Source organism: Bemisia tabaci, chromosome 7, assembly GCF_918797505.1.
Source record: "Bemisia tabaci chromosome 7, PGI_BMITA_v3".
Lineage (NCBI taxonomy): Eukaryota > Metazoa > Arthropoda > Insecta > Hemiptera > Aleyrodidae > Bemisia > Bemisia tabaci.
Window position 1 is genome coordinate 43,300,807 of NC_092799.1, and position 23,293 is coordinate 43,324,099.

General features: G+C 40.7%; 1 protein-coding gene and 1 non-coding gene across 3 annotated transcripts in view; one reads left to right on the forward strand and one right to left on the reverse strand.

Moving 5' to 3' along the window:
* LOC109043420 (uncharacterized) overlaps window positions 1-23,293 on the forward strand; it is a 295,984-nt gene that overhangs the window by 15,923 nt on the left and 256,768 nt on the right. The window contains exon 1 of one of the 2 annotated variants that reach the window (XM_072303014.1): window positions 6,401-6,427. The exons of the other annotated variant lie outside the window; for it this stretch is intronic. Coding sequence (XP_072159115.1) covers window positions 6,416-6,427 — 12 coding nt within the window. The 5' untranslated portion in view covers window positions 6,401-6,415. Of the gene's footprint in view, window positions 1-6,400; window positions 6,428-23,293 lie in introns of those variants that run through there. 2 annotated transcript variants of the gene reach the window in all.
* Window positions 15,052-15,176, reverse strand: LOC140225182 (U11 spliceosomal RNA). Its single transcript, XR_011900319.1, has one exon. It is a non-coding gene; the product is annotated as a U11 spliceosomal RNA (small nuclear RNA).

A 23,293-nucleotide genomic window follows, 5' to 3' on the forward strand; every position in this document is an offset into this window, starting at 1 on the left:
TGCTGAAAATTTCGAATTTTTTCAATTCAAATAGATTTGTTTTTCTTTTTTTATGTGAGTTCCTGTGAAAATCCAGATTTTTAGGGGCAATTTTTAGGGGTCACGTTGGTGCAGAGCCTTCATTTTTAGACGCATTTGGCGCGTTGGCGCCTGTGAGTTTCGAACACTGATTCAGTCAGTGTTTTAGACTCTTCAGTCGTATGGAGACTGAGTTTCAGGTTCTTGCATGAAGCAAGAATTTTCGATTTAATGCACTTTCGCGTCTAAAAATTTTGCGAGGAATATGACGGTGCACTGGTTTTTCTGGCATCTAAGTATTCCGAAATCATATGTACAGTGAAAGCTCGCGAAGTTGAACCACGGTTAAGACAATTTTCCAATTTCTTCTCAGTCCCTAGACAAGACACGTTCATAAGTTAAGTGAAGAATCGGTTAAGCCGAATTGCCGCTTGCGTCGCATAATTTTGTCGGTCCCTACACAATTCAACTTGGCGAGCTTTAAACTTTAACTGTCTATTTATTAAACCAATCTTAAAGTTCAAGTTCATAATGGAACCCCAATCTTATGAAATAGTCCACCGATGGAACGATGGAATCCATCCACTAAGTCAAATTTTGTTTGCAGTGTCGCTTAAATCCACTCGATCACAAAAAATAAAAATAAAAGAAAAATAAATCATAAAATCGTCACACGGGCTCCAAGTGCGAGCAGTTTCAATGTTAACCTCACGTCCGACCGCCATATTGGATTTTGGATTTTTAGACGGCATTTTAGAGAGCGAATCAGATTCCCGGAAACTTTCCCGCGCTTTTTTCGAAATTAGGAAGCACCGACAGACCTCTTTGAAACGAGTATCGTTCTCCTCCCAAAATTTTCTAGGCGGAATAACTTTTCAGTCGAGGAATCCGTGCTGCATGCAAATCCTCCATCGGTGGAACTACTTTCACAATTTTGGATGAGACGTGCATTGACCGCCTGGAAAAAGTGTCCTGAGATGGAGGGTCATTTGGCAACTTGGATGATTATGGCGTTTTGGCGAAGAGCGGCCTGGTGCGACTGCGGCGCCTGGTGCAATTTCATTTGGATAATGTGTTATTTCCGTACCATTCCTTCTGATGTTCCGCGCGTACCTTGCGTCGCCGCCCAAATGACGCGTTTCCCTCCTGCGGAGCTCAGTACCTCAGCTGATACTTCTTCGCACTCCTACTCCCACGAATAAAAACTCAAAAGTGACGTTTTAGGATGACGTCATAAGTTCTTGAGTGATCATTTTTCCACCTGCGCACGGGACAAAGAAAAAAAAAAGAAAAATATATTCAAATTTAACAATATCTCTTTTGCCCCCGTTCCTTTGCGGATTGACATACCTACCTGTGAGAAGCAGTGCTGCCATTTCCCGGAAATTCAGAACTTTGCTTATAATCGAAAATTTTCCCGGAATCTTTTGAATCCCCGAAATTTTCAGCTATTTTCGGAATTTCCTCGAAATGTGCGGGTTTTCTACCAGTTTGACCATTTATTTTATCAAATTTAGGAATTTTTTGTCAAATTCGACGATCTTCGGAACTAAATCCGAGCGTATTTCGGAATTTTTCCCCGGAATTTTTGAAAAAAATAGGAATTTTTCTCGGAACATTAGCAAATCGGAATTATTTTGGAATCTTTTGGTAAAATAAAATGGCAGCACTAGTGAGAAGGTGAGGAGAGAAAGGAAATTGAATGGGTCGTATTCGATACATCAAACATAGCCTCAAAAGTAAATTGAGTAATCTGAGGAAACTGTTGTTTTTTTTTTTTTTTTTTTTTTTTTGAAAGATTTTCGATTCTCATGACTACAAAATGGTGATGAAAAGTGACATCGTCAGGAATTTTCTCATTTTCATCTTGTCCAACGTAGATCCTAAAATTTTGGTTTCAGGTTATGTTTTTATTGTTTTGAACCAAACGATGATGCATCGAACCACTATTGAATACGACCCAATAAAAGGACACGGAGGCGACAGGCGAGGGAAGAATCTCGTGAAGGTTCTTCGCTTTCGATACTTCCCCATTCGAAGCTATGGTGAAGAATCGATTATTAAGGTGTTCGTTGCGAACACCCTGTCCATCGATCCTTTCCCATAGGTTTCAACGGCAGACCTAACGATACATCGCAAAGCGCGTCACGCAACTGTCTATATCGTCACCGCCGGATCTGTCCACCATTTCGACCGTCAATCTGTCTAGTTATGACGAGGTAAACACCAGTCAGAGTCAGACATCGAGACGAATCAGCGAGTGTCTCAAGGGCAATACATCCTCTCCTACCTACGATAAAGCTCGGAATGGTCTGGTCTAATAACATCGAACAGCTCCTGTTCCTAAATTCTATTATTATTTTATCGCGGTCCTCCACTTTTTCATTCGATCGTGACCTCTCTACGGCTTGGTGAGCCTTTTTGCCGACTCGGGATCGATTTTTTTCGCCCCGTAACTCTCGGTTTCAGGTCTTCATGGAGTTTCAAACAGTTGTCAAATCGACCAGGCTAAGATTTGGATGTTCAGAGCAGTCCCCATTCAATTTTGGGACGTTTTAACGCCTCGAACATCCGACGAAAAAACGTCGGATGGCGTCAAATGATGTACTTACCTCATCCGCAGTCGGAAATTCAGAAGTTAAAACACCCTGATTTTGAATTAGACCACTCTTGAAAATTCGATTTTCAATATTCTTTTAGGAGTACCTACTGAAATTAAAGTAGCTACATAAATGGAAGACCATTCAGAATACCAGACTGAAATAAGTTGTATCATATACCTACGAATGAGTAATTGGAAGTACCTAAAAAAAGAAAAAATCCTCAGTAAGAAAAAATCGAAGTAATTTGCAGATAAGTCAAATATGCCACCAACTCGTTGGATGTAAGTGCCACGCCACATGGTTTCTATTGAGTAATAACGGAACGTATTTCGCCTGCATTCCCTGCGGATAGGCAAAAGCACATCTTAGGAGTCGGAATAGTCGTATCCTCTTAGTTTACCCTCTCCTGTATGCTTGCTCAACAAAAGCGTTATAATTCTTTCCAGCAAAACGTGTTTCTCGACTGAACCCAGTTTTTTAAGCCTCAAGTACTCTTGATCTCTTTGTAGGTAAGAAATAGGTTAGATAAAAAATGGTGATTGATTGAAAATTTTTTGATTTGTAGATCAGTCAAGGAACTTGCTTACCCTTCCTTGAGGTAAGAAAAGTTTTTTCGCGTGCCTCGAACGCCTCTTCGGCAAGAGAGCAAGTCTCATCGTGCTGAAAGGACAAAACAACGTTCCGTTTCAACTAAATTTCACCTGTTATGTTTTCTTTTAAATCATATTAGAGAAATTAGATTATTACCAGAAGTATGACAACTGGACGTAGAAGAGTTGCCCAGCTCGGTGAAGGAATCCCAGAGCTGCCGCGTGTAGTTCACGCTTGGCTGGGCTTTTGGATTGTCAGATTATACCTCCTTGGTCCGACTTAATATTCTACCTGATTGTATTTTAATGGTAAATTAATGGATTTTAGTATTATCCGGCAACAAAGAATGTCGATGATGAAATGCTGGATCATCCAAAGATTTAGCTCACGACCAGACAAAGAAGTGTTAGGTATAGAGTTAGATACACAACACGATAGTTGCAATTCAGTTGTTTCTTTGGAAGAGGCCCTTCGTAATAGTATCCCATCAGTTGTGGTATATTATTTTTTGGAGGATTCAACATTTTCCAACGAGCTGCGAACGTATCATAACTTCTTGTAGACTGATTTACTGCGCGTTGAGCAGTGATGAGCTTTGTAAGTTTTCCAAATGCTGTCTCGTTTGCCAAATGTTTTTGTTTGTGGCCTACGCGAGGCACCGTGTCTTATTTTTTTAAAGCTTAAAAGACGAAATTAGGGGTGCAAATTGTTCTCGGTCAAAGTGTGGAAGTGCCCTAAAAATTGCAGATGCTGACAGATTTTGTTGTTTTTTTTGTGAAGGTTTTCAGATTTTCAATCTTGTGGAAAAATACAACTTTGGCTCACATTCTAAAATCATTCTAAACTTAGACAAAATTTTGATCAGCCCTCTGTGTTGACTTTTTTTGCATAAACCCAGCGCGTTGTTGAGCGTTGCGGAGACCTCCTGGAAAATCGCGGAGGTGTAGAACGATTCGCATCCCTGAACAAAAGGTCATACCCACACACTCTATCGCAAGTCCAGTCCATCCTCCTACCATCCTATCGAGACATTCGTGAGGCTTCTGTGGTGATGAGCAAGGATCGAGAAATAATCAATGTAATATTTTTAATTGTTGAAATGTAACATACACAGTGTAGAAATTCTAAGTTAATATTGTATTTTTAAAACATGTTCAATACCTCCTCGTGAAATTTTTGATACCTAAAACATGTCTCGTGGTGCTTGAAATTTTACCCATTAAAGTTTCTATCATGAATTATTGTATTCAGTAACGTCAAGTACCTACTAAATGTTTTGTGAGGCGATATCAACGTTAATTCTGCACAAGTAATCTTGTATCTCATGTTTTCTCCATTCTTCAAACTTCAACACACTGTATTCTACTTTGATTGAGAACGCCATGCCTGTTGCTTGTGCTCGAATTGAAGGCGTTTTCTCGTTGGTATTTTGTAGCGTTGCCCTGCTACATGTGCGTAGTTATTAAGTTTAATTTGACGCAATCATGTAATACACTTCTTTTCGCAGGGGATTTCTTGCGGGTACTTAAATTTATTTTTTGTATACACGTCAAATTAATTGAAAAGAAGCTCCACGCCTCCAATCATACTTACCGATAAATAGTAATGATTCTTTTTCGCCGTGAACTTTTTGAATACTCGGCAAAATTTCATTTTCAACTACTTGAAATCAACTTTGCAGCAAATATTTTTCAATAATTGAATCCAAAATTTATTAACATGCTTCAATCATCACGTTTTTAGGAGTGGACATTAAGGGAAAAAGTACTAAATCTGAGTGATTCTTTTTTATTTTCAGTGTAGGTACCTTTAATTATCTAAAATTTTGTCTTCGTCTACATCCAACGTAGGCTGCTAGTCGTAAACTATATGGATTGCATGTAGCAAAAGGGAACCAGCTCGATAACAGTGTTTCTAGAATGGTGCATCTTCGGCTTCATCTAAAAACTTTCGCATAGCAGCAATCCATTAGATAGATCTAGCCCATAGGGCATAAACTGAATGCTTTTCCGCCAAAAAATTGTTAATTTTAACGGAAAATGACAGGGTCAATCCGGTGCATACAATTAGTAATTCTTATAGAAAAGAGGAAGTTGCACGATTTTGAAATACTGTAATCACGCTGGTTCCCGTTTGCTGATGCAATCCATTTCACATAAGTCTTTTTCAGAACATCTAATACTGGTATCTCTGCTTTGCCCATGATGACAGCCATTCTGGCCCTGCTCACGAGCTACCGGCAAACGGAGTCCATGTCGAACCAATGTCGAGTTCTGTCGACAGCCACGTTTTGGCCGTCGTTCAACTCCTCCGCGAGGCGTTTGGATCCGCGCGGACCGATTTCCTTTCGCGGCGAATCCGACTTCGTCTAAAGTTCAAGAGGAACGACTTTGACCGTGACAGACTCGGTTCGATGCTCCGGGAAGAAAAGAACGGACCTGTGTTGCTGTGCTAAGGAAAAACCTCGTATGAAGGTTGTAAGCCCTGCATAGACGATCAAATTCCCGAACCAATTCCAATCAAAGTAGCATCAAAGTGTCGGGAGTCATCAGTCTCAAACTCATTAATTTGCTTTATTTATAAATGAAAACTTGACAGAAATGTTTCCTGTGGCAGGAAATGATGAATGGTGGCACTCCGTTCTGATCTTACTTTGAACAAAAAAGTCAAAAAAAGTGCGGCCCGTCAAAATTTGATGGTAGATGGTGACCACCAGTCATCAGCACGTCTACTTTGATCGGAATAGGTTCGGAATTTGATCGTCTATCCAGGGCTTAAGATTACCAAATCTCTCCCCCCGCCCCTCCCTAAGGTGAAAAATATGCTTGACTTTCCATTAAAATAAACATTTTTAGGAAAGTTATGCATCTTTTTCCCCGTGAAATCTTTAAATATTTTAAAATCGATCAGGGAAAAATTTCTCTGAAAACTCGGAAAAAAATTGCAAAATTTTTCCAGAGGATTCGTATTGCATCAAAAGAAATGCAGCTACGTCCGGTGGCTCAGTTGCATTTGACAAAGGATCTATTTCGATGGTTGGTGCTTTTGATCTGCTAAAACCAAGCTTTGCCAAGACGATTTTTTTTGTATTGTTTCTAATCTTTCGTTCTACTTTTGTTGCAGGTAAGTGTCTTCAAAATTCTGATGTAATCTCGTTTTCATCGTGTGTCAAGAATGCGTGCATTGGACTCAGGGAACAGGGAATGAATTTCATGGTCAGTCAAGCTTTTTTTAGTCAAATTTTCGCATTCCAATGAATATTCATTAGGCTCATTATAGTTTTAAAAAAAACTGCACTAGAGGTGTTTTCTAGTCAAATTTTCACTCCGAAGCACATGGAAGTACCCTTCATATCATCAATAGTTTTTGGAACTCAAAATGCGGCTAAAAACCTCAAATTGTGTAAACATTTCCGCGATTGCTCACCTGGTCTCCTTCTCAGCTATCCCTCGCTTGGCCCCTAAAGTTCATAAATCTGGCATTGGCAATTGGGGATTTTTTGCACCCCTAGCCTCAATTGATCACGATCGTGGCCGTTATTCTAATTAGCGAATCCGCGGTGCAATTTCCCGCGAAATTGGCCGTGCGACTCGCTTGGACGTCGCGGCGGCGGCGGTCGGTGTTGAGTGTTGAGCGCCGAATGATCGATGATGGACGCCGCGTCGCGTCGGAGTTCACCGGTGTCAAAACGCGGGGCGCGGCGAAGAAGAGCAAGAGCGCAGTGCCGCAACGAGATCATTAGTCGAATTAATTATGCACGCTTCGGGGACTCCGGCCGGGTCTCTGTGCTCTGCTGCCCAGTCACTCCAAGAGTTACTGAACTTCGCCTTGCGCAACCACCTTCGGTAACGGTCCAACATTCCCAACTTAGGTCTAGGTCGCCCGGAGAAATATCTATGGTTGGAGCCAGGTTATAGAAGGGGTAAGTTGGAGTGTCTGTACAGGGAGAGAGTGAACCAATATACAGGGTACACTGGAAAAAAAAATCGGATTGGATTTCAGAGTCCAGACTCTTAAAAACATCGACAAAAAAAGTACCCTTGATTCAATCAGAATCTAGTTCAAATCAAGAACCAAGCCTCTTAATTTAAGCGGATTTCGTTTTTAATTAAAGCAAAAATCCGATTGAATCAAGAGTAAGTTTTCTTGTCAATGTTTTCAAGATCTGGACTCTAGATACAATGTGTTTTTTTTTCCAGTGAGTCGCTTGTAGGCGCTAATATGCGTTTCACGCCAACTGATCGACTGTACTGCGTTTGGCGCGATGCGAGAAGTATTCATGCAGTCTTGTAGGCGCTAATATGGGCTGCACGCCGACCGCACTGTTTGGCGCAATGCGTGAAGTATTCCGAAAGTCTTGCAGGCACTAATATACGTTCAACGCCGCGCCGGCCGCGATTTTTCGAACTCGCGTTAAAATAATTGCGTCATCGAATAATACAGCTTAAAAGGACCAGGCCGTGATTCGACGCCGTATGAGCATTCGAACGTTGCGTGGTTTCTCCCGATTAAATATTTTTTCCGAGAAAAGTTGGAATAGTTCTTTATACCCACGACCATTATTCAAATCTTTTCACTTCATTTATCATCAGAATGTATGACATCGATGACTTGTCAACAAACTAACCTAAACCAGCATTAACATAAAACATACTCCTTATGTCTTCTTTGTCTATCGCTTCGTCCACCAATTTTAATGATCAGCCCGTAGGCTGGATATCAGGGTGTGCAGTTCTTGATGGTATATGATCTTCAGGAAGTATAATAATCTAGATTTTAGTCAGTGTTTATAATGGAACTTGTCACACTTACCAGCCACGTACTAGCATTGTCAGAAATATATTACCATTAGATTTCTCGAGGATCACATAATAATCGAAAATCTAGTAAGTAATCACAAACACTCATCTCATTTCAGTGGTGTGCCAAATTACGTCATCAACATACATCCTAGACGTCGGGATATCGACAACTTCCTTTTTTTCTAATTAGATGAGCTTTCGAGGGAAATTTTGCAATCCCGTCGCAAAATCAACACGCGGCAACGCACTCGGATTCAAATGAAAAACCAATTTAGCGCCTCGTCGTGTCCGAGCCATCCCGCTTCCAAATTATGATGATAATCGTGATAATTTCACGACATTTCCTCTGAGCTATCCAGATTGTTACGCCACCGTGGCAACGCGTTTCGACTAATCGTGTTCTCCACGAAATAATGACGATAAGATGAGCAGTAAGCTAGGTCGTCCCCCAGCCGATCCCCTAACGTCCTAACGTGTTTTATCTGCGAGTCCATCTGCAGGTAGCGCGGACTAAGCCCACACCAAGTGATTTCAAAGGAATTAGTAATGCGGGGCTTGCAATGTTGAGACGAATTAAGTTTCGATGTTTCTAGATTTGTGATTTGTTCGGTGAATTTCTCCGACGGGAAATGCGGTATTTTGTCAATGTTGAGACGAATTAGTTTTAATTTGAAAGTTTTTGATTGAAAATTGCTGATTTTTGACCATCCTGTCTCAGTAGACAACTATAGACACCTTGTTCTAGGAGAGAATTAGTCATGCCTTTTTTAATAAACGAATTATTTGTCGGTTCTCCAAAGTCTCATATTGTTGTCACACCTAAGTCTTCTGAAAAGATGTTGGGCATACAAATTCTTGTTGGGAAATTTTGTTGGTTGGCAAAACGTTACTCACGAATCTGGTTGTTCCTTTAGGCATTTGGAAATCGTCTCATGCAAAACATAAAAAGGAAAGTAGAAATAGACCATTTTACTTGTTTCCTTCTTAAACAGTATCCACCAAGTTTCTAATTTTTTTAACACAGGTGGCAAAAAGGCCTCGTTACATTCAGTTTCGGCACCAATTTTTTGTGTTTTCCCCTGTTTCTAATTTTGTTTATGGCGCATATGGGTGTGAAATTTCATAATTCATCACGGAACCCAAAATGACCTCCCATCTTGATTGTGGTTTAAGCTCCAATTCGAGGTTACAGTATCTGCACGGAGAAAAAAACTTCGTGCGTGGGACCCGAAGTTTAGGTCATGTGGATCTCTGAAGTTTTTAGATTGAACATCTGAACACTTTAGGTCTAGCTGCCGAGGTTCGGATCACACATCTGAGACTTCAGTTCTTACATCTGAAGTGCTTCAGATGTGAGAACCGAAGTTTTTCGGATGTGAAAACCGAAGTACTTCAGATGTAAGAACTGAAATTTCAGATGTGTGATCCAAACCTCAGCAACTGGACCTAAAGTGTTCAGATGGTCATCCGAAAACTTCAGAGATCCATATGACCTAAACTTCGAATCCCACGCACGAAGTTTTTTTCTCCGTGTGAATAGGATGAAAATCCTGAAGTCTATCGATTGGTCTCCTATTTAGCCCCCCCCCCCCCAAAAAAAAAAAAATCAAATCGATTTTTTCTCCCACTGGAAAAAAAACACATTGGATCTAGAGTCCAGACTCTTGAAAACATTGACAAGAAAAAAGACTCTTGATTCAATCAGATTTAGGCTTAAATCAAAAGGAAATCCGCTCAAATTAAGAGGTTTGGTTCTTGATTTAAGCATAAATCCGATTGAATCAAGAGTATTTTTTCTTGTCGATGTTTTTAAGAGTCTGGACTCTAGATCCAATGTGTTTTTTTTTTTTTTTTCCAGTGCTCGAAAATCGCCATCCGTAGATTATTCTTTAATTCCTGCACGAACCGCGGGAGTCAGCGCGAAGCGCGGCGGGTCGAAAGTTGTGAGGGCAACCGCACAAGGAAGGGGGGCGAAGCCGGTAAGGAGGGGGGGGGGGGGGGGTTCTGATTCTGCCCGATGTTTGGTTTCGCCCGGCGCTCATCGTCAGTCGTTCCTCTCGCTGGGTACGGACCCGCTTCGCTCTGCTCGCCGGATTTTTCTCTCTACGACGCTTTTCGATTCGGATTTTAACGAAATATTCCCTCCGAACCTTTTTCGATCTGAATTTTGTCGTTCAGCAATTGTTTATTTTCCTTAAGTTTTTAAGGGTTGACTCCACTTTTTTCCCCCCAAATTTAATTTGTGCTTGAATCGACTTCGCCGCGTTGTGATAGTGCTTGAAAGTGCGTCGTTTCGCGGTTTGTGTTAGCAAGTGTGGTGTTATCTCATTGGATAATTCACTGCCCTAGGATTCCTGGAAAATCGCCGAATTTGAAGGTAGATTCTTTGATTTTTTGCGCTTACGTTTGAGCGTACTACCTAAAAATCAAACTACGTTTTTATATGTTTTTTCTGTTTTCAAAAGGAAAAAAGTCACCAAACTGTTATCAAAACATTAGCCTAGAAGACTACATTTTGAGAAAAAATCACTTTTGAGAATTATCATAGCTGCAGGATTTACAGCGCTCGGAAAAATTGAGATAGGTGTATGAATTTAAGATCGCCAGATAACCCTGAAAATTTGGCGACTCCTGCATCTAATGAAAGTCAAAGTTTGTTCGCCCTTAAATGGTTCAAATGTTGAGCCGTGTTGTTTACTTCCCCGTACAATTATGAGAAATTATAAGAAAAATTCAGAAAATTTAGGAATCGCACGGACCATAAAACTTTTCAATACCACTGTGCAGACGTGTAATCTTTTGAGGTATACTTTGTTGACGTGTTGTACAGCAACGACTGTTTGTAATCTTTAAAAAAAACTCTTAAATTTTAAACAGACAACTCCTTTAAAAAAACTGTTAAAATGTTCGTAATACGAAACCATTTTTGAAAATATTTTTCGTAGAATTTAAGCAGAAAAGTGTTAAAAAAAACTCCTATAATATCAACTGTAGTTTTTTAATCCTAAAAATGTTTGGAATTTTTTTTTTAAGAAAAACTACAGTGATATTTTAAGAGTTTCTTCAACACTTTTTTACTCAAATTTTACTTTAAGAAATAACCAAAAAGAGTTTCTTAATAAGAAGATTTTACAAGGTTTTTCAGAGTTTTTGCCAAATGTTCTTAAAGGTCATTGCTAGGTACTACACTGAAAAAAATAATAGAGCCGTAGAGACAAGATAAACTTGTTAAACCTGCCTTGTCTCAGGAACAAGACTTTTAGTCTGCCAAACAACTCAGTTTGTTTGGGAAACAACACCCGTTTGTTAATGCAACAAGACCAGTCTTGTTTTATATGCTAGGTTTCTGAGCCACCGGACTCGATAGTCTTGTCACTGTGACAAGATTCTCTACTCACCGCGAGTAACGGTCAAATTCAAAGAGAGCGTATTATTTTATATATTTTGAAAGAGTATTTTAAGAACTACGCATAATAATTGTTCCCCGAAAATTTTTCTGGATGTTTAATGACAAGGTAAATACAATAAGTTTATAATTCTTTTTTAAAAATAAATCGCTCATGCGTAAGGTTTTAAAATCAAATGTATCTAATTATAAAATTATTTTTTTTAACGTTTGATTTATTTATATATTATTAATTATTATCATGATATAAAATAAAAATAAAAATTAGAATCATTAACACGGCGAACAAAGGAAACATCGTTGCTTGAAGAAACACATTTTTCCGGCCTAAATTGTCCATTTTTATCTGATGCAGAGTGTAAATTCCTTTTCGTAAACGGTAAATAGTAAAAAAGAAAAAAACCAAACAATCTGATGCTCTACGCATTCCACAGACTTGAGATAGCAACACAATGAAAAAGTAATTCTGTGGGCTGTACTTATACTTATAATTCGGCTTCATTATACAACTAGCCCGGATAGCTCGGTCAGTAAGACACTCGGTCCACAACCAGATGGGCCCGCGTTCAAATCCCGATCAGGTCGGTGAAATTTGAAAGATCGAATGGGACAATTCTGGTGTAAGAGGAGTGAAGGAAGTAGAGATTAATTAAATTTTCATATAAAGATTGCAATTCATATAAATTTGTGACATTTTTTTGCAATTTTATTTTCTTCCGAATACTGTGACAAGACAAGTCTTGTTCCCAGAACTAGACAATTTTGTTACCGTGACTAGACTTTTGACTTATGCAACAAGGAAGTCTTGTTCCCTGAACAAGACTGTATGGGTCCCACGAACAAGAATGCCTTGTGGATCAAATATAACAAGACGGTCTTGTCTGGGGGACTAGAATCCTTGTTTCTCGGACAAGGCACTTTTTTCAGTGTAGAGGAAGAGAGATCTCATAAAATCTGAAAAAGTGTATGATTTCTCTTACGGACGACCCGATAAAGAATCTGAGTCATAAAGAGCCGAGTACAAACGATGTCTTCATTCTTATCTGCTTTATGCATGAATGAAATCGTTTTTCTCACCCTCGCTGAACGGCCGCAAGAGAGTCATGGAAGCAAGGGAGGGGCTACCGTTTCAGCCCTCGGGAAGCACGAGTAGGAAGAGGGATGAGCATCCGCATCAGTGACGTGTCCTCTGCGAAAAGCTGATATGAAAGCTTAATTTAATATAGACCAGGGATGGTAGAAAAGGGTCTTTCCGGAGTGATTTTCAGGATAAAATGACTCATCAATGGGACGACGTACTTTACCAGAACCAGCCCAACTACATCAAACTTGCCAGAGTTTTGCTTTCCTCCATCAGTAGCATCAAATTCTTCCTCATTCCTGTGCGCTTTGCCAAATGTGTCAAGTGCGTTTAATTTCGCTTTTAATCGACTTTCCCTCAATTAACTTGCTTCCGTTCGAGTTTTTAAAACCGGGTTAAGGTGACTGAAAACGATGATCGGATCGAAAGTTATACTCAAACAGGTCGTGCAACTTGATTTAAATTCGCAAGAGTAGACCTCATTTTCCTCTCCGTTTACTCCGAAAAATGTTTTTCAAGGAGTTATTAACCTCCTCTAAGAAAATTTTTCCTCAGTTTTTAAGTTATATATCGGTATAAAGTAACTACACTGGAAAAAAAAACACATTGGATCTAGAGTCCAGACTCTTAAAAACATCGACAAGAAAAAATACTATTGATTCAATCAGATTTAAGCTTAAATTAAGAACCAAGCCTCTTACTTTGAGCGGATTTCCTTTTGATTTAAGCTTAAATCTGATTGAATCAAGAGTATTTTTTCTTGCCAATGTTTTCAAGAGTCTGGACTCTAGATCCAATGTGTTTTTTTTTTTCCAGTGAAAAAGTTGCCCTTCCAATTTGAAGAACGTGATATTTTTCCGGAAAAACAGGAAAATCTAAGAAAAGTCGCGGAAGTTCAGTTTGGCAAACCTCGCGGGCGATATTTGAACGCCAAACATGTAGCTCGTTTGATCAAACTTTGTACTTTCAGAGTACTTTTCTACATTCATAAAATGAAACCGCCATTGTACTTACCTATTACCTAGTGTTGAAAATTGAACTCGCACAGCCTCATATCAGCGACCGACTCGATTCACGTCTCTAAGCTCTCTTTGTTGAATTGTATGCACTCACTCATTGTTATAGCTCCGAATGCCAACTGCAATATTTATGCCGGAACAATCATAAAGCATACGGTGGGTGAAATGGGTCAAGCTCCTTTCTTTAATCAACTGGAATTGCAGTTTCAGTAATTAACTACCGTATTCTTCGAACTGCAAATGACGGAAGCTTCAAATTGATCACCTCCATCGTCTATGATTTTATACCGATTACCGTCCATTGATCTTTCTTCATCCCCCCTCCATCCAGTCGATCAATAGGCCGGTTAGTATGTTTCCTCTGTCTTTATCTTTTTGAAAATCAATTTTTAAGGGAATACCCATATCATTTAAATGAGCTCCCCGAGACGTTTCTGTCCGCCATACAGAAAGTTTGCAATATTTTTTTCCTCTTTTTCTTCCTTTTCCCCCCGCTTCTCTCCTTCTTCAAACACAATTCAATCGACAGCGCGATTTTCGCTACATTTACCTGTGATTAAATTAATTTTAATACCGTTCTAGGGCGAACATTTTCGGGAAAAGAAAGTTGCAGTAAAATTTAGCATAACTAAATATAATCAATCGAGATTGAGTGCTCAAGAAGTCTAAAAATCGTAAAACATTACGTTTCCATGCATAGGAACAGGAATGGATTTCATATCAGGGTTGGGAACTTTGGTACCTAAATGAGGATGTAGGAGGTTCCCATTGTGATCTTTAATCATGCCCGAAATTCCCCCTTCAAAGTTTCAAGCAATCGAATGCAGCTTGGAACAAAGTCTTTCCTATAAAGGACATAATTTTTCCTTCCCTCTCTCTGTAAAGAATTAATAACATAAATATTCTCTGACTCTATTTAAAAACCTATATCTCCCCTCCGCACCGGGTTTTCGTTCATTGTATCACTGCATAGATGTCAAAAAAATATAGGCGTAAAGCACCCGTAATCGACTCGAAACACTCCTCTCGACAACTCGAGTATTGAACTTTCCCACACCCCTCTCGCGCCGAGCAAAGCTGGAAAAAACACCAACGATGCCGTTTCTGCGAGGAATCACCCAAAACACCAACCCTCAAGCGAATTTGAACCCCTGAATTGGCAACCTGCCGCGAGGGGTGACTCCGGACAAAGGAGGGTGAAGACGGATGTCGCACCCCTACTCGCGAACCGCGGGTGAAGCGCGAGTTCTTTTTCAGGGAGGGGGGGGCATGGGATGAGTAGCGTGGCGCCTGGAGGGGCCCCGGCCGGTGGAATGGCACCGTTTCGTAACACCTGTTCCGTGTGACGCAACTCAGCGAGCCACCGTGCGATCATCGAGTCAAGGACTGTTTGTAAACAAATCCGCGTGCTATTGTCTCGGCATCGCTGTGGCTCCGCAGGCTGGTAAACCACGGGAGTTCATGAAGGCTCCGGGATTTTTCAGCACTCAAGTGAGTGCGACTTGAATTCAGGGTGTCTGATTTTTATGAGAGAAGCGCCAGCGTGCTAGACAGCTAACTGCTCCTCAGTCCAAAAATTATGTGCTGAGTATGTCTTGATAGCCATACTCCACAGGGTCTGAGAACTCTGTGTGCCAAGAGGCAAGCACCCTTTTTATGAGGTTGGGAAGGGAATCGACCTTACAAGAAGAAAACCATTTCACATTTCATTAGCATGAGTTTAGCGGTCGCATAGCCTCTGACAGAGAAAATACATCATATATTCCAATTATTTGAATCCTCAAGTACTTGTTACGGGTTTTCTTGCCGTAATGGTAAAAATCTGTTCCTTTAATCTTTTCTAGGCGTTTCATTAATGATTTACTTTGATTGGTGCGATTCCGTGCGAGTCAGTGCGCTCTGTCGGCGAGAAAGGGAAGCGCACTGGTAGAAACATTACTACATAGCCGCCAACTCTAAAAATAATGTATTTTTCAGAACCACTTTTTCTGCCGCAATAACCAGACAACAACAACAACAACTACAGAACAATATTCTACATCAATTACGAGATACTTTTCTTCCAAAATTATTGCAATTTTAACATGTACAAAAATCATGTTTTTGCGTTTCACATTTTTTTCTAAACAAACCTGCATTTTTCTTCTCGTTTTACGGTATTTTTCGAGAAAATACACTATTGTTTACATTTTGACTCTCGATGAAAATATTTTTTGGTGACGAAAAAAACACGGATAATTTCAGTTATAGCCCTTTCCAAATTTTTGAATAGTGAAATATTTAATCTAAGAAAAGTGGGGGAGTAGGAGTCTCCTGACCGTCTATATTACCTTCAAGGAAATTAAAACTAAGAAAATCCGTACACTTTGATGAAAATCAAAATCAGAGAAAAAGTAATCATAGTTGCGTGAAAATTGTACTTCTTTTTAGATTTTTCAATTCTTTCCTTAAAGCTATGAAAAAAATGAAATGCGATGGACTGATGGTCTCAAAATAATAAAACTAGAAACAGACATAGTCTAGGATCGGGGTGAATGAATTAATTCAATTATAAATGAATATTGAACAATTTTGAAAAGCAAGAGCCACTTTAAATTAGGGCTCTTAGCCACTGAACCACAAATTAGTGCCCAGTGTGACCCAAGTGGATAAAAAAAAAAAAAGGAAAATTCTGGATTCTGAAGTTTTTTCCCAGCCAAATTAGGCAACCCAGAACTATACGTATCCAAAAAGAAGACACACTGTGTCGTCGCGGCGCGAGCCAAACCGGTTCTCATCTGGTCACTGAACCGGTGACATACCTGAGTGACATTTTTGCTCCCTAATTATAAAAATCCTCGAATGACATTTTAATTTAAGGCAGCTATTAGTCCGTTTTTTGGTGAAAATTTACGACCAGACGATCTCGCAGCTCTACAAACTAGACTGCCATGCCAAGGAAGAACGTCTTATGAGTATTCGAATGGTGCCAACTTCCCTGATAAAATCAACCCTGGTTAAAGAACAATTATTATGGCTATTTTTTATGAACATTTTCCGAAAAGGAGATTGAATTGCCTATAAAATTAAGTTATAACTCCAAGAAAAAATATGCAGAAATGTTCAGAAAAATCTCGCATTTTAGAAATTTGGCACCATTCAATTGTATATACGGTGTTTTTTCCTTAGCACGGCAGAAGAGGACCGGCTGGATTTCTGATGAATCGGAAAAAATCCGAAACTGATATGTTGAGTCGCACCGTTACGTTGACACTTCACACTTCGGGACTTGAGTATTTTTCGCTACATTTTTCTACGCATCGGAAGTCCTTGATCCAATTTTGCGCAAATTGATCTTCACAATACGAGACAGTTACATGCTAGCTGCCATTGTTAAAGCTCGCACAATGGCTGCAAGCGAATCCAAGATAATGACAGCACAACAGAGTCGGCTCAGCGAATTGTTCGGACACAGAGGAAAATAGCAGGGAAACGCGTTAAGTTGGGAGCGAAAATTATCGGTTTTGTCAAATACAGAGGCACTTTTTTCGATGATTAATTAAAGTCATGTATCAAATAAAAAGAAATTTTGAAATATTCAGTCGCGAATGAAATAGGATGACAGTGCTAAAAAAATCAGGAGACAATAAATTTTACTGAATCATGAAAAGTCAGGGATAATTTTTCTCTCAGACCCTGTATTTTCCGTCTTATCAAAACATGGCTCGTGAGGAGCATTCTGATAATCAACATGCTTGAAAGTCAGTGATGATTTCGGTCAAAAACCATGAATAATCAAGAAATTTTGTATTCAAAGGAATTCTTCATCCTGTATTCCTGTGCTTCAAATTCTGTTCTGATGCTCAATTTCATACCCTACTCATCAACTTCATCTTGCATACCCTTGCACCTTAATTTAATCCCCCGCCCCTTCCCTTAATCATCCCTCAATGAAATCGCAAAGCAAACAACCTACGAAGTTCAGTGAGTATTTTTCGGTTGAGAGGACTAAATAATTTTAATAAATCGCAAAACGATCAATATTGCATGTGTTCCATATAAACTAAGTTTCTGGTTCTTAGAACTATAATTTAGTTCCATCAACCAAAGAAGGTACTTCGCATGATTTTGGTCTCAGTCTTCTGAACCGTAAAGCGGATCCAGCCGAACGGGGGAAGGGAGGGCAGTCCGGGGGGCTTCCTTAAGGAAATTTTCGAAATTTTAAAGCATCTTATACGCAGGTTGAGTCACTTTCGTCTCAAACACTTACCAACCTACCAGCGTACCAGCTTCCATCCTTCTTCTTCCCTACGTGCCTTCCATCCTTCCCTCTTTTTTCCCTTTCTTTCCTCCCTTTTTCTTCCCGTTTTCCTTCCTCCTTGTTTTCGGGCGAAGGGGGGCGCAGACCCCGTACACTGGAAAAAAAACACATTGGATCTAGAGTCCAGACTCTTAAAAACATCGACGAGAAAAAGTACTCTTGATTCAATCAGAATCTAACTCAAATCAAGAGCCAAGCCCCTTAATTTAAGCGGATTCCGTTTTGATTCAAGCAAAAATCCGATTGAATCAAGAGTATTTTTTCTTGTCAATGTTTTCAAGAGTCTGGACTCCAGATCCAATGGGGTTTTTTTCCAGTGTGCCCTACACCTCCCTCTCTTGCATCCGCCTATGTAAAGCTTACTTAAACTTAAAGCCTACCGAACTTTCCAGTTCGTTTAGCCGAGATTATCCTCTCCGTGATGAAGGAAGGTCACGATCCAGCCATGGGTGCGATCCGTTCAGAGCTGAAGAGTGTCAATTGGAAGTCGCTCGACTTTCAACTTAGCACCGTTCCGCGCTTTGATAACAATTCATTTCCTTGGGGAGTGGTCCGGCCGCGAAGGGGTTGGGTCGGGGGGCGGACACGCACGCGCACTTACGACGCATCACGAGCGCGGCTCCGCGTGTCCGTGTCGGCGTGTCGAAAGTGTGACCCCGTTGGGCCACGCCGATTCGCACGCAACATCGCGATAGCCCTGGACCCCCAGAGCCCCCCAGCCCCCCGAGAGGGGCTCGTGTTCGTTGCGATACCCATCGAGCACCGAACCGCATTCGCAATCCCGATTTTCATCGCGCGCTTTGCATGAGGGATGAAGGGAAACGAGGTGCCGGACCAGCGGGGCGATTATGGAAATTGATGGACAAAGCGATAGACAAAGAAGACATAGGGAGTATGGAGCGATCTTATTGGTAGACATGGTTGGTTGTCATAGACTAAGGAAGAAAACGATGGACCAACTGTCGGGTCTTTAGCGGGTTGCCGTTAGTTAGTCCATTACCTACCGCCTATGTCCACTGCCACCACCTGCTTCCATCAATAGGATCCCTCCAAATCCCTTTTGTCGTCTTCGTCCATAGCTTTGTCTATCAAATTCAATAATCGGCCCGCTGGAAGGTAAGATACGGTAGTTGCCGCACCAGCGGGCCGATTATTGAAATTGATAGACAAAGCTGTAGACAAAGAAGACATAGGGGTAATGGAGCGATCCTATCGGTTGAAATGTGTGGTTCTTGTAGACTAAGGGAGAAAATGATGAACTAACTGTCGGGTTTCTCTTGGGTTGCTGTTAGTTTGTCTTTTACCCGTTGCCTTTGTCCATTGCAACCACCAGCTTTCATTTTCATTTCATTCAATTTTTGGACCGAGCCGATTGTGAGTGACAATAGGACTCAATTCTGCAATTTGGAACTATAAATTCTGGATCTTATGGAAAAACACTTATGTGCCTTGGGAAACTAATGGCACATACGTTGTTTTTAAATCGGGCCGAAATTTATAGTTCTTAATTGCAAAATGTAGTCCAATAAACTGAGAGACCTTTAAAAGGACTTTAACGAGAACCCGAAGTTTAGTCGCGGAGGATGAGTCGCACGTGTTGTCGGTATCCGCGAATCCACTCGCGAGGCGCGGTCGTTCGGGGTCGGGCACCGTTCGGTTCCGCTCGTTCAACGGTGGAATCCTCCGCGCATCAATCACCGGATCAATATCGGTCCGATCGATCAACTACACCAAAATGGAGCTCCATCAGTTCGCTTCGTCGCCAATTCAGTCGGATATTCGATTTTTTCTCCGATGGCCCACGAACTTCCACGAAAAATGGAAAAGGAGAAGAATGAGGAAAGATAGAACGTCTCTGTCCGATCAGAGCTTGCAAAATTTCAATTCAGCGCTCAGTAATTCGTTGACTCGGGTTCAAAGTTGAGTACACAGTATGTATGTTGAAAGGTGGATGTTTTGGTCGCGGTCAACAGGATTTTTAAATGCCCCAAATATCTACTTTGCCAATATATTTCCTCAAGAGAACGGAGCGCTGTGCAATGTTTTTAGCGTGAACTTTTAAACAATATTACCTCGAGTTTTGAGGGATTTTCCACCTATGTTGGTTATTTTTTCGGTCTCTAAATTGAGGGACTTAGGAGGACAGGGCGCGTACGTGCAGATTTAAAAAAAAATTGACATGTTAATGATTCCAATTAAAACCAATCTTAATGCATATTCTGTGAAAAATTCGCTCCCCGATTTCAATTTTTAAGCATCAGAAAGTCAGTTTGAACTTTCTCTCCGCCATAAGGATCCATGTAATTTCGAAACTTCAAACACGGTTTCCTCGAAAACTGCACTTACGCACCTCGTAAAGCCCCTCAATTATTTTTCTTCAGTTCAGTTCGCATCATAACTGGAAAAAAGTCCCAGGGGTAACCCCCTAAAATTGAAGCAATGGATTATAGACATTTCCAATTCATTTTGGTGGTATCGCAACATCTGGGATAGTAACCTAATTTATTGGGGCACTACCATAATTCATTGGAAATGTCCAAGTTAGGGTTTAACCCCTACCCCTTTTTTCCTTGTAGCACCGAATATTGTGTTACAATTCGAAAGCAAATCGACGGTGAAACTACCAAACCACGTATCTCGGTTTGCGACGTCGCAGACTTCCTGTCATACTTTATTTTTTAAATGAAAAACTACTCAACATCCAGTCTTGAAAATTTCTGTGATTTTTCCTCTTCGTGCGGAGAAAATTCTGTGAAAATTTCAAAGAATGATATTGATTTGGTCTACTTCAAAAAAAATAAAATGTGAGCGTAGATTTTTAAACACCGCAAACGAGATACGTGGTTTGGTAGTTTCACCGTCGAAATGGTCTATACTTAACTTAAAAATAATTTTTGAGTAACATGAAGATAAAGAGAGTGAATAATTCACCTAGTTGCCGATACGGCGTAAAAATGGATGTTTTCATATGAGTTTCCCGGGCGGGAGAGAGGGGTCTGGGAATGCGGGGTCGTAGCTCTCGGAGCTCCAGTGGCCCACATAACCGCGCGCGACCGGTCCAGATCGGATCGGAAGAGGATGAGACGACGAGACGCAGACGTGCGCTATTCGTGTAGCAGTACTAGTTGCTCGTTTCCGTGCCTACGAATACGCCTACTGGGTCGTTACGGCCAAAGCTCGCCGTGTTGTCAAACCAACGGATGAAACACAGAATACAGAAAACCACTCCAGTTGGCTCCAGCAACTGCAGTCTGCAACGAATCTGCTCTCAAGCGGCAGATACACATGCGAGTTACGAGCGCTTGTTGAATGTGAAAAACCAATAGGAAACCAGGATTACGATCGATCACGATTTAAACCTATCGAAATCATCTTTGCCTATTGGTGTATCACTTTCATCAAGCGCTTGTAACTCGCAGGTGTGTCGGGGCCTTAAGGCCGACAGGTTGTCTAGTGATCTGGAAAACTGGGAACTGTCAGGGAATTCCGTTTTTTTGTGGCAGGGAAACCAAGGAAAACGTCAGGGAAAATTCGGCATGTCAGGCAATTTTATTTTGCAAGCGATTTTCTTGTCAGGGAGACGTCAGGGAAATCAAAAAACACGAATTTTTCAGAAAATGTTTCACGAAGTTTATGCTCGCGGAGATTACTACCAGAATTTCAGCCGATGTCTTTTAAATTTTGAAAGTGAGGCAAAAATATCTAGCATAGGTTCAGGCACCATAACATTTTGCTCTGTTTATCACATTCTTTTCCTAAAACATGAAAAAATTCTTACTTATATGTAATCAGTTAAACCATGTCGAAAAATTAGGAATATTTTTCTCCAGCAAGTCAAACTTTTTTTATTAACTAACGAACTTTAGCATAGGTTCAGGCACCATAACATTCTGCTCTGTTTATCACATTCTATTCCTAAAGCATGAAAAAATTCTTACTTATATCTAATCAGTTAAACCATGTCGAAAAATTAGGAATATTTTTCCCCAGCAAGTCAAACTTTTTTTTATTAACTAACGAACTTTCGGAACGACCTCACTCAGTCACTCTGTCATTTTTTTTTGAATGGTTAAATAGGCAGAGTTCGGCGATAGTCTTGACAACAACTCGCCGTATCTCAGGTCATCATCTCGTTCCATCAGCCGCGGTTTGCCGCTGATTGACGGTTGATGGGTCAAAGATTGCGAATCGCGGGTTGGTTAGCGCGCGCGATACGCGGATCTAATGGCGCCAGAACCTACTTCCGAGCTGCGGGACCCAGGAAAGAAAACTTGCAATTAAGTTCCAAGGGAAGAGTCGAATCATCTTATGACAATGGGTCAGTCGCATTGCCCGTCACGAATGGTGGTATTCTGCATGTTTCTGTATCACAATCAAGATTGATTCAATTTTGACTCGACTTTTGAGTATATTCCTGACTATATTCCAATTTATTTGACCAAATTTATTCCAGTTTGTTGTAATTAACTAGCAAAGCTCTACACGAAGAAGACAAAATGTATGTAGAGGGCTTCTATTGGTGGTAGTGGGTGGTTGCATCTAGCCCATTCCAGAAACAACATACTTGCCATTTTTCCGCTCTGCAGATATGTGCTTTCATAGGATACTCAGAGATAGTGGCTCGTTATTGCAGTATGTAATTCAATTACTAAGAAATAAAGCGATAAAAATATAAATCAACTGAGACGCCTCTTTGAAAGATGAATTCGGCATTTAAAGAATGCGTCGAGCGCAAAACAATGGAGAAATGTATACAGAGTTGGGTTCGAACCTAACATACAACTATTTGAACTTCGCGGTAGGCCGGGTTGCATACGCTCGATTTTGCGGGCGAAATCTGAGATCTGCCAACAGAATTTCCGCCAGGGCACGGGCGCAACTATTGTTTTCCTCGGGCATGTCGTCTTTTTAGGTTAACTGTTTTGACGCTCCTCTCGCCCAGATTTGTAACGTGAAATTATAACAAACTGGGATGCTGTTCGAAAGACAAACTCGACATTATTAGAGAATGCGTCGAGCGTAAATCAATAAAGAATGGACGGAGTTGGGTTCGAACCCAACGTACAATTACTTGAACTTCGCGGTGGGCCGGGTTGCATAAGCTCGATTTTGCGGGCGAAATCTAAGATCTGCCGACGACTTTTGCGTCAGGCAGTCAGGAGTGCAACAAGTTCTCCTCGAGCATGACGTCTTTTTAGCCTGTTCGACTGTTCGGACGCTCCTGTCGCTCAGCAGGCCGATTATTGAAATTGATAGACAAAACTTTAGACGGAGAAGACAAAAGGGATATAGAGGGATCCAATCGATGGAAGCGGGTGGTTGCAATGGACAAAGGCAATGCGTGATAGACCAACTAACGGCAACTCACGAGAGACACTTTAGTAAGTCCATCATTTATTATCCCTTATTCTAAAAGAACCACCCAATTCAACCAATAGGATCGCTCAATACTCCCTACGTCTTATTTGTCTAT